This window comes from Opisthorchis viverrini (genome assembly GCF_000715545.1).
Source record: "Opisthorchis viverrini unplaced genomic scaffold opera_v5_157, whole genome shotgun sequence".
Lineage (NCBI taxonomy): Eukaryota > Metazoa > Platyhelminthes > Trematoda > Opisthorchiida > Opisthorchiidae > Opisthorchis > Opisthorchis viverrini.
Genome location: NW_008751813.1, coordinates 197,614 through 213,129, shown reverse-complemented (window position 1 = coordinate 213,129; position 15,516 = coordinate 197,614). Strand labels below are relative to the sequence as shown.

At 47.2% G+C, this 15,516-nt stretch overlaps 1 protein-coding gene across 1 annotated transcript; it reads left to right on the top strand.

Annotated features, from left to right (window-relative positions):
• Positions 1-1,691: 1,691 nt before the first annotated feature.
• Positions 1,692-5,078, top strand: T265_07052 (hypothetical protein; the record flags this gene model as incomplete). Its single annotated transcript, XM_009172481.1, has 3 exons — positions 1,692-1,824; positions 2,080-2,170; positions 3,833-5,078. The coding sequence occupies 3 exons, from the start codon at positions 1,692-1,694 to the stop codon at positions 5,076-5,078; spliced, it is 1,470 nt and encodes a 489-aa protein (XP_009170745.1).
• Between the last annotated feature and the right edge of the window lie 10,438 nt (positions 5,079-15,516).

Genomic DNA, 15,516 nt, shown 5'->3' with positions numbered 1-15,516 from the left:
TAGCACTTTACACTTTGCACGTGTGAAGCGCATACCAAACCGCGGGGCAGAATCATTTAGATTATTTAGTATTGTTTGCATTGCCATGGGGTCAGATCCAAGAAGAGCTATGTCGTCTGCGTACTCGATGTCTGTGAGCGGAGGCCCAGGGAGCACTTCGACCCCACGGGCATTAGAAGGATAGATTATTTTTATTCCTGGCTGCATGGCCCAGGGGCGAAATCAGAAGTGCATCCGCCTGGTTACTGCATACGTCCCGTGAAAGGTTTGTGAGACGCAGTACGTAAAGTCAGCTCTAAATAGCCATCTGTTATACGTAAACAGAACGGTTTATCAGAGGTGGTTAGCTGTCGATTCGCTTTATCAGAAGCAGTCAGTAAGTTGGTTAGCGTTTGTTAGTCGAGTCCATAGAATCGTATCCTGACCTAAAGCTGTCACCTTGACGTGATGGTCGGGCTTAAACGCTGCAATGCTCCCGTGGGCCACATGGGCTGAAACTTCGTTCCACAAGGTGTAACCATACCGGGAAGGCCAAAGGGGAGCAGCGATGCTGCCTCCACCCGAGAAAGGACGGGTTAGAAAAGGTCGTTCCCGAACCCGCACACTCCGATCGTCCAACGGTTGGCCGTAATCGCCGGCCAGAGTCCGGTGCTGCTCGAAAGGTACCTGCTGTGCGCAGCCGCTTCAGAAGTGGGACAGTAATGCGACCTCGGCTTAGATCAACCCGTGCAGCCGAGCAGGCCATACTATTGAGTCATCGGCTCCGAGTAGGGTCCCTCAAGAAAACTCCAACAATCCCCATCTCGCGGTCCGGACGTTTGACTCAGCAGCTAGGGACAGGGCCCCCTGATCTACACCTACATTCTCCCACGGCCCCTTGGGCGAACATTTGAGTCAAAGGCTCAAGGTCGGGTACCTCAACTAAACTCCTTCGGCCTGGTCAACCGGGAAATATCATTTGCCCTTGGAGCTTTTTGTCCCCCGGCCTTCCCATCATCCCCCAACCCATCGTACAATGCAGTACAATCGACCCATCTGCCATCCTTAACCACTGTTCCGTAGCTCAACCACCGCCCAGAAAAATAAACCAAAACAATCGCCTACTAACCTCAAAAGATCTGACCCACGTTGCAGCATCCAGTGTCCGTACTTTATACCAAATTGGACAACAGATATCCCTTGGTGAGACCCTACTTTCTCCCTGTCGGTGTATGTTGTGCCTCGAAACACGCACAGTGTCCGTACTTTATACCAAATTGGACAACAGATATCCCTTGGTGAGACCCTACTTTCTCCCTGTCGGTGTATGTTGTGCCTCCGAAACACGCATACAAGACTCCAATTCGGTCGTGCTCCTCAAGCCGCTTAGGACGAGCCCAGATGTTCCACATTTCACTCCTCGGACATCCGTTGATCCTGACGCAATGGCTCGTGGTTCTACGGTGTGGGCGTTGCACTCGGCTTCAAGGCTGAAAGTGCGTTACTGGATTGGATCCCAGTAAACAGTCGCCTTTGCGTTGTGCGGTTATCTAATTCAGTTAAGATTAACGCAGATGGAGGCGATAAATGGTGTTTGTCATGTCAGCATACGCCCCAATAGATGGCAGTTCTGAGGCTGAGAAGGACAAGTTTTATCAAGATATGTGCTTCGTCGGGCAAGGAGGACACATACAGTAATCCTGCGGGGTAATATGAATGCCCAATTTGGACGAATAAGTCCGGAAGAAGCGCAGTTAGGTGGTCGCCTTGGAGTCGATGCTGAGCGTACGGATAATGGGGAGCGGCTTCTTCAGTTGCGTGCAGATCATCGTTTGTTCCTGGCCAGTACGAACTTCCAACACAAACGCACACATTGAGTTAGTTTGAGACCACCTACCACAAGACAACCGTGGACTCATTTGGACCATATGGCTATCAGTTACCGATGGAGAGCCTAAGTTAAGGATTGTCATTCCTTCTGGGGTACGCAACTTCACTCAGATCACGCCAACTTGCGGGCCCGCTTAGCACTTCACTTTTCGCCGGCACTAGGCGTGCCGAAAGAGAGCACACCCGTTCATCAACTTCGATATGTTTCAGTATCTGAAGAGTATCGAGCTGATCTGGCTAGAAAGCTACGTAAAACGCACAGTCGTGTAGACGACGAAGATAACTTGGAGGATGAGTGGAGGTGAGTTAAAGAATCAATGCTGTCAGCTTTCAAAACTGTTTGTCCAACCCATCTGACTCGACTCAATGAAAGCTGGATATCTTCGAGATCAGCAAACCTTATTGCTGCCAGAAAGTATATATCAGTAACTAGCGACTATGATGGCGCACCCAGATCCCCCAAACGCTGGATAATTAGGAGCTTAAAGAATGACGGAGAACGCTGGTGGATTTCAAAGGCCCAGGAGAGAAGTTTCCAGATGTGTATAGCTTTTAGGATGAGTGTAAGAACAAATTCCAAGTACATGAGTATCTTCTGGAAGGCGAATAGTGGTGCACCACTTATGGCGATGCCGAGCATCTACGTCTGAACTGCAGAGGAAGTTTTATACGTGCGATCAATTGTCTCTTCTCACTTTTCGCCTCCATACTTCCTCTTTTTTATGAGGGACTGTTTTCTCCTTGTCTCTATTGGGTTTTATGAGGGACTGTTTTCTCCTTGTCTCCTTGTCTCTCTAGTTTGATGAAATCCTAACTGGTTGAGAACACGCGTTGGGGTGCTCAAGAGACAGTCAGGTGATGAATTTTGTTCTGCGTTGTAGTAAGAAGTTGTCTAGTCGTGTGGCTGTGCAGATGTGCTACTCGAGTAGCACATAGATGAATGATCATTCGTCTATGGTACTACTACCTCTACAGTACGACCCACTTGGCTTGTCTCTTGATAATTTCATGATGATACTGAACCATAACGTGGTGTGATAGTTTGCGCACCTTAGCGACCCATTGAGCTATACTGGGGTGTCTCCGCGACACACATTCTCTCATACGGGGTTGGTCAATGGTTAGAGGTCTGACAAGCAGTCTTCTGGTCCTCCAGGTTTGCGGGTGGAACATGTGTGATAACGTGTTCCGCAGAAATGGTAATGCATTGGCATTTCCCGCCAAACACCGCTGTCTTCCAGTTCGACTTTTGAACCAGAAGCTCTGGTTGACGACCCTAGTCGTCCTGTCCAGGTGTGGGCGTCCTGACAGTATCTCAGCCTACGTAGAACCATGATTCCTACGTCTAACAATACGGCAGTGAAGCATCGGTGTTGAACGCTGATGTCATGCTGTCGATGGTGATGTCTCTCGACAGCTTTTACGGAGGGTGTAGTGAGGATTGTAGACTGATGTAGGTTGTGCAGTTCAGTGGGTGATCGTAGTGCCAGGTGATTATGACCAGACGAACAAGATTTGATAAACCTAATTTTGGCGGTTTAGACCGTCTTTGAATTACGATATCCCGGTAATGCCTACTCACCCGTTTTTACCAGCAGTTTATTAAACCACAAATTGATGAGGACCTGTTTTCATGAAACATCGCTCTTGCGAGGCATGTTATCTTCCATAATGAAGATATCAGGGATGCATCGCTTTATTCACATTCCGGGCCTTAGCGACCCGGTGGTTAACATCGGAGACCTAGTTTTTGCTGACTGGGGTTCGAATCTCAGCGTGGTTGCCTTCAAATTGACCGGCGAGCTCCGTCTTGCTTACAAATGTTTCATCAATAAAGGACGTAAAACGAGACTACATGCTGATACTACTCGTATTTCGTGTTTGCAGTCTATCGTTGTTATTCTGATCTCGCGGTTCGCTGTCTGGTGCTGTTTTATATAAAATTATTCACTTTTTTCTTCAGGCTGTTGAAAATGAAGCGATCATGTCCAGTCTTGAGACCTTGTTTGGCTCCGCGTCGGGACTTCCAGCTTGTCAGAAAGTCCTTGGGCATCAGGTTGGAAAGCGATGACCAAGTCGATGACTACATGGAAGATGAGGTATTCCCTTCCGGGTTTAATAATTCTGCATCCACAAAAAGAATCGAACCCGCCGTCTTTGAGGAGTATGGTGATTCCAATAATGTCCGGATACCGAATGGCGCCGTACATCACGAGAAATTGACGAAGGGAAAGCAGAAAATCCCAATTAAGTTTATTCGGGAAAGAGCTAGGCGTCATTCCACTTTTTCAAAACGCAAGACTGGAATGATGAAGAAGGCAGTAGAACTGGCAGAACTCACTGGTGCAGAGGTACTTCTCCTAATTGCGTCCGAAACCAATCACGTCTACGCTTACGCGACGAAACGGCTGCGTGGTATCATCGATCTCGATTGTGGAAAGGAATTAATCAAAGCATGTCTTAGTTCGGATTCCGATGCTAAGGAATCAGAACTTAGTCCAGTTGGTGTAGATCCTACGGAACACATGCTTCCTGAGATGGTAATCGGGACCACCGGCACAGAAGTCGGGGAGAACATGCAGCAAGACTTGTCCGGCACTCAAGAAAACATATCCCATATTCCAACCCCTATTCCTGCATCTACGGATGACGTCAGTCCGTGTATTGAACAGTCAGGAGGAGACGCTTCTGTGAGAGACTCAGTGGAAGCACCAGAGACAGATTCAGGAGTAGGTTTGAACAACGTTCTACCCGTCCCTCAAACTCCAACCTCGAATATTTCTGTCTCAGTCGCAACTCCCGCCGAGGAATCTTCTATGAACTGTTCCAGTAACTGCAACCAAAACGCCTTACAGTGTCAACCTCAGATAAATTTTCTCAGTTCCGTGCTCAACTCAGCCAACGCTGGACTCAGTCAACTTGTTCTTCTTCCACAAACCCTTTCAAACTCCTTAATCGCCGTGCAGAACTTGAATTCCATAATCTGTGCTCCCCTCTCGGTCCCCCTCCACACCAATATCAATGGGCTTAGTGTAATGTTGCCCACACCTTCATTCCCGGTTGTAATTGCGAACTCCCGACCCACTTTGAATGGCGAGCCGGGTTCGCAATCGACTGACCAACCGTCCCTGAGTTCCCGGGAAAAGGACCGTACAAAAACCAGAATCAGAAAGCGTGCATCAACCCTTTTGCTCCCCCCAAAACGATGACTTAAATGCGAGTCCACATTCTCAGCACATCGCATGGCTCAAGGATGTTTCGGCTTCCACTTTCAAGTTGGTCATTATTTATCCTTCCCAGTAAGACGAGCCTTTCCACATATGTTTTTTCCGTTCACTCTGGCCAGAGCTTGGTTGTTCAGGGGGATCAGTCACTGCAGCACAGAAAGCCACTGAGTGGATTCGCTGTTCATTCGGAAACACCCACATTTTGCCACTTGTAATATAATACGTATCTCAAGACGATCAACTTGTTCTTTCTCAAAAGTTTTGGAGAACTGTTACCGTAGTATTCTTTAGTGAAAGATCGGAAATTTCAAACGTGGTGACTTCCCGGTGCGTAAATACCTTACTCCTCGTGAAAAACAGGTCGGGGTACTAAACTTGTGGCCTGCCAAAATTTCACCCCTGATTTTTGTAGGGAGTCGAGAACCAATATCAAATAATGACTGGGTGTTCCTTCTTAGGAGTTGGGGCTTGCTGGGTCAGACAAAACTTCAAATCGCATGTTCCCGGTTAAGTTAAGATGCTGGTTGATGGCTAACAACCTACTGACGGGAAGCATCCCACCCTGATTTCTCAAAAAGTGTATCAAAATCCCTGTCATAGGGCAGTTATTTTCACAGCATGATAGGTGTATTTCTTGACAATACGGTCGGATAAAGGTAGCGTCGACTACATTTTTCAATTGTCAGGTGCTGGAACAGTCCGTTATACACGAGCGGCCCAAACTCCAGGGAAGTCTGACCCCGTGCGTCACCGAAGACTCCCTCGAAAATCTAAATTTTTGATAGGTGCCCCTCTACAACCCTGCACCGATTTATCATCGGTTGAGTGCCGGACGATCTCCAAAACCCCGAGGTTGTACTCGTCGCTGGTAGGGATCTTGTCGACAGGCTAGGTTGTTTCCATCTACCAACTGGCCACCGTTACTCTATGCTTAAGCCTTGCGTTCACAGCCTCGCGCATCTTCTCAAGATACGGGAAGAGACGCAGATATTTGTGGAACATCTTACGTATTCTCACTGGTTGGACTAGCTGTTCGCACCTCTTTTGGGTTCAAAAACTGAGTTACAGTGCCTCCGTATACCAGGTAGCAGCGCGGGTCGTATTATAGGGTTGCAAGGATCTCGTGTGCTAAGGACCGATGTGCCCATACTCAATTCTAGTTTTACTTCGCCACTGATACCACAGAGGCGGAGGGGAGGAGCTCACCAGGACCCTGATAATCAGTCGTTGCTAGAATTGTGAAGAAGGAAACCTAAGCTCTCCCATGGCCTTATTAAATATTCTTTGTTTTGTGCCAACAGAGTACAGAACACTCAGTGGTATGCACCTCCTGCGGACACCCTCTTACAATTCATGGGTAGTATGGCGCGTGTTGACCCATTTTTCGGTTTAGTTGGCAGTACCCGTTAAAGCGGGCACACAAAGCTCGAATTCTCGACTCTGTTGTCTGACAACCGGTATTTTGAAAACGGCTGGTCAACAGGAATCGGACGAGGGGCTTCCCGTTGTATGCTAATTGCCTCCACTGAAGACGGTATCCAGATACATAAACTGTGGTGTCATGGACATTTGCGATGTACCGAACTATCGTAACTCGCTGTTTCATGAACCACGTTTGGAGCAGTGCAAACAACTAGACTCGGATAATCTGGTGTTCCATGGGTGGTCACCTTCCAGGACGGGGTCCGCATATCTTCCTCCGTTAGATATGCTACTCATTGTTTGGAAGCGTAAACAAGTTGGAACCTAGCTAACTCACCTTCCCATTTCTTCTACCACGAAAAACTACACTCGATAGATAACGAGCTGTCTCTTCAAAGAGGTTGTTTCCTCGTGAGAGGGGTATATGATGAAAACCCTGTCGCACATCCGATGCACCGGGCTAATGTAATCTTGATTGTACTGGAAATTTTCGTGGGTCTTTTCAATTCATCTGGCGGAATTATCCATATAATGCTGTAGCATGCCTGTGACAGGGACGGATTTCTCTCATTTCCTGACATCTATGTCATGAAAAACCATCTAACTAAATTCGAATAAGATGAGTAAAACAATCAAACTAATTTGGCCTTAACGAGACCTGGCTGAATGTGTCCCACACGTTTCACTTGGTACGATATCCCAACTAACAGCGCACTGAAGGCGCCTCCTCGAATGGTGACGAAACGTTTACAAATCAATTGCCAAGCTCGGCGAACAGATCAACAGCCACCTGATCAATTACCAAGTGTCGTAGTATATTTTCCCAACGGAAGATACTGCCGATAAGGTTGTTGGAAACTCCGCGACATCCCTTTCTTTCAACTCATCGGGTAGGCGTAGTCCCCGAGTTTTTAATACAGAAAGAGAAACCGTGTTTATAATGGGGTGGTCGTTAAGTGCAGGGTTATCGTGCTCAGGTCCATTGGGCGACCTTCAAATCGTACTGCAACCGTGATGTCGCCAGAATAGGTGTTTGCGCATCCTAGGCCAACGTTTTGGTTGGCCTCGAACCATGCTTATGGTTCTAGATGTTTGTTTGGTTCACTAATGGCTTTGAAAACTCATGAGAAGAACCACGGAGGGTGTTAGCTGGTATCCTTGGGGACACGAGGATAGCTCAGAGGTTAAGGCGCGAACTTGCTGACGGAACCAACGGCAGCATTGCCTCTGCTTGTCTGGGCTTGGGAAACCAGACAGTATCTCAGCCCTTGTGGTTCTTTCGGGTGACATGGGAGCTAGGCACCGAAAGAGTCTTACTGCTGGACATTTAATTGGAGCACGAGTCAGTTGCGGGTCACACAGCAGTTACATGTATGCTTTGCTGTGAACGGGGTTATCAAAGGATTGAAGGCAGCTCAGACGAATGAACGTTTTTGGATGCGTGACTACATCATACCTGTCACTCTTTCTGATTGTTGATTTGCCCCGTCTCAGAGCATCTACCAACGCGACCGTAGTCATTTGTACTGACTTCCATTGCCAAGCCCACTGCCTTCTTTCGCTCGCTTCCGTCCAATACATAGCCGGATAAAAACGTAGTAGGTTGGTATTCGAAGCACCTCAATAAATCAGCACTCAGTCAGTAGAACAAACCGCAAAAAGACGGGCATTACAACAGTTCGTCTCAATTTTGAACCCCGACCCGGGTGAATTTTATAAATTCTTACCGAAATACACTCATTTGCATGCCGATTCGGTTTTCACCGGAGAACTCAACGGAATCTCTCGTTTATGACGTTTTTCAATTCTTCCAATATTTCATTCTGGTCTGCTTTAGTCACAATTCCAACCACAGTTTGAAATAGTACTCAGACACGACCTCTGGGCCGAGACAGTTGTGGCTCGATTTCATCTATTACTGGTTAATTGTGCCCTAGTAACGCACGTCCTATGGTACCGAAAAATGACCTTGGATAAATGAGTCCTTTAAATATGTTTGGAGGGGGTCGCTCGTTGAAACACAGCCGAAATATGCTTCAATCGACTGTATTTGGCAAACAGTGTGTGCAAAGGAGGACAGACCAGTTGCTCAGATAAGTGCGCTGGTTCGTATACACTGTTTTTCGTCAACAGGCGTCAAATCACTGGAAGCAGACATGAGAAGCACTCGTCCGTCAGAGTCCAAGAAGGCCAACTGAACACTGGAATAAAGTGGAAACAGGGTAAAAGAATAGCAAATACCGACGACAAACTTGTGTATCACTAGACACACACTGCCTGTAGTTTCAAAGTTATAACCGATCCATGGTAAGCCATCTGTGGACGCAAAGACAACAAGATGCTCTAGATTAGTGTGTTCTTCATACCAGCGGTAAAGACTAGTGCTCGCGTTGTTGTACATTCATGAATGCAGAACGTCCCAACAAAGAGTTGGAAGAAAGTACAGACAGGCCCATGGCCTTAGAAACATACGCACTGATTGCGTCCACCAAATTCCCTGTGCAGAAGAATGTTCGGCCAAATACACGGGTCAGACAGCCATGGGTCAAACTCTATGTGCGAAACGTGGAGCACGTTTTCCCCCAAGGAACTCAATCGAATTCAGAAAAAAACAGAAGGCGACTCAGCCATTACACTCTACACAGTTGAGCCAGGCCATCAAATGAACTTGTGTGGTGAACATATACTCTGTTATTCAGGATCTAGGTCATACATAGAAGGGTCGTGCGCCGAAGCCCTGGAGAGCTGAGCTGGAAGAAGGGTCGTGCGCCGAAGCCCTGGAGAGCAACACACAGCTGAGCTGGATCAAACGTAGTGATGGCAACAACATCCCGTCCAACTGCCTCGTAGTACGCATAGTAGCCAGATGTCAAACTGGGATCTAAACAGTGGAGCAGCACGACACCAAACAAGGGCACATCCTTATGAAGTGTACACAAAATCACGCACACAGAGCTAATACACACCCACCCACAGATGTTGGTCGCATCTGAGTGACAACTGACCTCAGGAACACCAACCAAAAGATACGATGGCGGACCCAAATGAGGCTGTCCTCGACTCGTATTCAATTGTTTGTGGAACTCCTTGAAGAAGGTTGTCCATGGAAATCAAAACTATGCTGTGTTTTGACTTTAGGATTTTCTACACGTTGGAACAGCAATACGATGCACGCATCCTAGTGCAGCAGACTCTATTAGTGTGCGATCGACAGCCCGGCACAGCTGGGCTCTTACTTGGGCCGGTCACGTCCCATACACTGTACAGTTTCAAGCATGTACTACGACCTTGCAGGAAAAACATCAGTGAACCTGAGCTTCACGGTGGGTAATCACCTGACGCCAACAACAACAGTTCGCAGGATAAGGCAGTGCGCTGTATGGCAGACGCTGAGTGGGTGTTTTTTTCCTCATACAATTGATTTAGATTCATTACCAAGTGAGCGCTCGCGCGCCCTTACTGATAAGAGCTTAAAAGGTACTTGCGCACGTGATTCCTCGACCGTTCTGTCCTGATTTGCCAAGGTACACCATTGTGATCAGTTTGATCAGGGACAAACACCATCTTGGAGGCTGTCAATATCTCACCGAGTGAAAAAAAACGGAATGCCTTCGATCATATACTAATCGCTGTGCCTTGGTTTGTGTTGTATCGTAGGTGGCCGTCTATTGGTTACGCCTGCACTGAGCCTGCCAGACTACGCGATAGGGAGAAGACAGAGAACTCGGGACACGGCTGTATTGTCAGGACAAAACACACAGAGCGTCATTCACTTGTTCGTTCCGTACAGCCAATGGTGGTGTTCCGGTCGTGAACATTCTCAGGCCCACTACGCTGGTTGTATGTTGCTAAGCCGTGTTTAGTGGGAGCCGCTAACTCACCTACTTTCCGGACGTGCCGTACCTTGGGGGTGTGTCACTCTCTGCACATGTGCTTTTTCTTCTGTCTGGGCGCTTCCTGACAGTTTGTATTGTCTGAGTAACCATCATCAGACAAGCGGGACAAGGTGACACATACAACTCCCATCCACTAGTAGTTTGGGTACTTAGGACGTGTGTAGAGATGTTCCAGAGATGCAGGCTGCTTACGTAGAGGGTTTAGAGCTTCAGCCTAGACCGGGGTTGCGAATGGGGCGAGATATCCCAAGTGGTTAGAGCGCGAATTTACTGACCGGAGAGTCCGTGGTTCGAACTCGACCTCTGCCTTCGCCCGTCTAGGTCTGGGCAACCTGGCAGTTTCCTTCAGGTAGGCGCCGAAAGAGTGCTACAGCTGAACGGTTTTTTCTAATTCAAACCATTGTGAGAACTTTGGCTACCATTTTTGTTTCCATCACCTGGTCTGCGTTGATCGGAGGCGTTCTGAGGAAAGGCCCCCCACCGCTTGAATTAAAATACACTTGAGATGGCCTCTCGTAGAGAAGATTACTGTACCTCAGTCGTTTATGCTAGTAGATGACTCCGCCGTATACAGTAATACACGAAGTAGGTCGTGGTTCGAACCCGACCTCTGACTCTCGACTTCCCCTGTCTAGGCTTGGGCAACCTGGCAGTATCCCAGCCCTCGTGGAACCTTCGGGTGGCATGGCAGTTAGGCACTGAAAGGGTGCCACCGCTGAATGAACAAACAAAAATGAGTCAACTGAACACAATTTCCTGCAATATTACGTGCAATTGGGTAGTGAATTTCCACAAAGAAGTTTCGGGCGTTGGTGATGCATTCCAGACATACCTCATAGGGGAGCATTCTAGATTTGGCCGTGTGTATTCAGAGTTGTCTGCAATTTCCGGTAGATCTGCCAATACCTGTTTGAGTTGTTCAGCTTCTCGCACTAACTGATGTAAAGCCAAACTTTCCAGAGACAATGCAAGGGGTAGGATTAGAACCACCGTTGTTTGATATGTGGACGTTGGTGACGAGGGTCTATTAATGGCGACCGTGGCAGCCACACGTCTGATTGCGAATATGACATCGACCGGAAACTTTTGTTTATTTATTGTGGCCGAAAGATGCTGTGGGAGCGTACGAAGCACATCCCATCCACCTGAAAGGAAAGAGATAAAAATGAGATGTGATTGGTTCCGTGTACCAACGGTTCCGAAAATACAGAAACGAATAAATGGTCAAGCATTTGGAGCGTTGAATCGTCTGCAGCCATTCGATGAGATAAGAAATTGAGTAGCTACGTACTTAGGATGATGCGACGGACTGCTTGGTTGAGCCGTACCTATCGCCACCATCAATCATTGGTGAATTGGGCCCGGTATCCCCATTCAAGAAGGTAGGAACCGTCAGCTTGACCGCGTTCACTCCGTTATCAGGTCTTAGACTGTCAGTTCTACTCGGTGCATGGTTGGGTAGTGTAGACGATCTTATTCGTGAGAGAGTATCTTCATCCACGGTATGCGCCGGCATCCTTCATCTGACGTTACCATCCTGTCTCAGAGACACCAACGACTACATACCAAAAGTGTCCTGGTGTCTTCAGCGCGCAGATGCCAACCTTATGGATCGCACTGCCAGACAAACAAGCTGATGTCACAGCAGAACCATGGATATTGTCCTGGCCTTCTCAATTCGAGAATGGATAAGAATAGCAACTACGATGGCGCACGAAGATCCCTCAAACGCCGCAAAAGCAAGAGCATAAAGTATAACAGGGAACGCTAGTAGATTGCAAAGACCCACGAGATAGAGAAGACTTTCAATGGCCGCGTCTTATTGCAGCGGACTCCATCAACCGCACAAAAGAAAACGGGCGTCGGCAAAACAATTTTCGGAACAGATGGGAAGGTAGGTCGCTCGGAATTCGTCGTTTTGAGCGATGAGCTGAACATGTAAAGCATCAGTCCGGCTGGTCGTCCTCAACACGTAACCAGTCTGAATGGAACATCGACACCAGCCAGTCGTCAAAAACAGGAAACCAACATGACAAGGCACGTGGCTCGGAAAGTCCACAACACGCACGCTTCAATTGTAATGAATGTCTCGCGTGCCACCGAAAGACATTAATCCGGTGTGATGAACTTGCACAGTGATTAGGAACATCAACGCAGTAAATTACTTTTTGCGCCACTCCGTTCGAAATTCAGTGAGATCCAATTAACAGACGATTCACCCGAGGACATTCGTTCCGACGACAATCTGAGACATCAGATAAGTTCCACTGAACGATTCTGTGCTGGCTCGGCGGACGTCCAAGGCGAGCGAACTCCAAACAATGAGCTTGCAGTAGAGTACATCAGAACCGTTGAATGGAACGGCTGACTAAAAGTCTGGGCCGGTGGCGCAGTGCAATTTGATTGCGGCACTTTCACTTGTGAAATGAACCAGTCAGGAATTATCTCCACGAAGAGATTGACCGTCAAGAAGAGACTGGACGGTTTGTGTAACTCCGCGACCTACTGAGCTATACTGGGGGGGGGTTGTTCGTGCGACACTACAGTCATACATACCAGGTTGGTTAATGGTTAGAGGTCTGACCGCTGCCTTGAACCATGTAGTGCTGTGCACTTGCAAGACATGGATGTGGGACATCTTTAGGTTTTTGACTACCCATGTCTTAGAAGTGTTGCTCGTGTCGGATGGCGTGAACGGACTTGTAATGAAGTAATTAGAAAACGGGTATTTAGTCTGCAGCGGGTAATTTAATCGCGGAAAACTTCCAGCATCATCCACTGCGGTGCCTTGGTCACGTGCGACGGATGTCGAAACATCGACTACCGAGATGAGTGTTGTTCTCCGTGCATCCTTCAGAATGGTCCAAACCGGGAGTTGAACAAAGTACGACTTGGCAGAAGGCTCTGAAAGAGATTACGAAGAGCTTGGGTGTTGTTAGTGCGGTACGCTCTCCCATGATGGGGTTCGTGCTTTCAGTCTCTTTCCTCATCGTCTGGTTGAACGCTTGGAGGTACAGACACCTGAGAATGTTTCCAACAAGCCGGCACCCGATCCCTACCCCACCCACTCTTTCCATTCTAGGGCTTTACATATAATTAGATAAAATCTGTGGTTATACGGCAATGAAGCCTCACTGTCAACACTGATGTTGCTGGTTGTGAGAAAGNCCATTCTAGGGCTTTAAATATAATTAGATAAAATCTGTGGTTATACGGCAATGAAGCCTCACTGTCAACACTGATGTTGCTGGTTGTGAGAAAGTATCTCCACTCCGGTTCTGGGGACTCTCTTGGGATGTGATTGTGATGCAAAGAAAAATTCCGTGCTGCTGTAATTGGCAGAGTTTTCCTCGTGGGGGGCAGAACTGTATGCTAACCATTATCAGGGCTTCACAGCACACCCTCGTGTCATGGCAAAACAGCGTAGTGATACGGCGGAATTCTAATCCTACCCATGATTACCAGATTATCCAATGTAATTGTAGGATCTCCTTCTCCACACGCGCGCACTACCAGTCTAACGGTTGTATACTACTTATGAAGCATGCAAGTAGTATCCGCTTTGGTGTCCGAGCTCCGCCTTCGCATCTGATGGAAGAAGAGGGTTACTACGGAAATTAAGGAACTACCTTAAAGTGTTTCTTCGTCATTGTTTGATACTCAAAGAACGTTCAGGAAAGTTCAAAATGTTCGCATTTCACAAATTCTGTAGAGTAGTTTCGCGTCTACTGGCTTGCAACCGCTTAGTTCATGTTTGCTAATAAACTTCGTGGCGAATGGCGAGTCTCCTTCTACCAGCATTAGTGAGTTTCACCCTGGAAGGCCTATATTGGTGAATATGATCTAATTTCATCTTCCTCAAAGCGATCGATCCGATGATACATTTATCGATCACACTAGAGCAATGGAATACCACACACGTACGTCTGTTTTAAACCAACTAGGGTCAGACCAAAACGGATGTCAGTGGTGACAAGTACACTGACAAACCCCACGTGCCAGTTGCGTATTGTGACGTTAACCAGAGAGAGGTTATTTGATGTCCGGTCACAAAGACAAGGCCAAATGTGACTGCCAAGAACAAAAACCGGGTGAAAACAAATAAATCGGACTGGAACGTGATCTTGCAGATCCCACAGAAAAAGTTTTCTTAGCGTCAAATGGTCACGGTATACAAATTCTTTGGTACTCTGAACTTGGTCCCCAATTTTCAAAAATGGAACACAGATAGATGATACCTGTGTAACGGTGATACTACTGATGGGGAGGCATGCGAGTAGTATGTTTTGTTCTTGTGAATCCGCTTTGTGTCCCTTGAAAAGGAAGATCTGTTGCGGAATTTGTGGAGTCGCTTTCTAACATGAGATTTGAGCAAAGCAATGAATGATTGGAATCAATGAATATCCAGGAACGTTCAAGAAGACGCGTTAAGGTGAAGATGAATGTCCAGTTTTTGTAAATAAGACGCAAATGAGAGTTTTGCTTCCCTTTCCAATAGTCTGTAAGTGTTTGGTTGGCATTTTCTAATAAATAACTCCGCAGCGAAGGCCTTCTTCCTTTCATCAGGTGAGAAAGAAAGGCGCAATAAGTGGCGACTGATTTCTTGCTCTCATGCGATCGTTCAGTGTTCTGTCTTTTGCTGTTGATGCTGTCCGATGTCTTACGGTGGATTATAACGACGGGCCTACAGGGAGTTCAAAAGGCACCTCCGAACTGTGCAGTTTACCGCATTGAGATGTCTCATCATACTACTTATGTGGATAATCCTTTGAGCTGCAGTTCATGTCAGTTTTACCTCGGGGAATTTCGTTTTGTCCGTGTTTTTTTCGAAGAGACTGATCAATTAGGACGTGGGCGTTACCTGCGCCAAAGGTTTCAAAGAAAACGGTACGAATACAGCACATCCAGTCTTTTCTTCGAGGGGGCAGAAAAACCAAATCACATGATGTCTGGATTACGGTAATGGCATTTCGCTTGTATTCGTGTATTTTTCAAAGACCTTCAATATGAGGATATAAAAGAATTATCGAATCAGTGAATGCCCGGACTTACAATACTTCCCAATACAGTGGGGATTTCTTCTTGTAAGTGGAGTCCAGAAA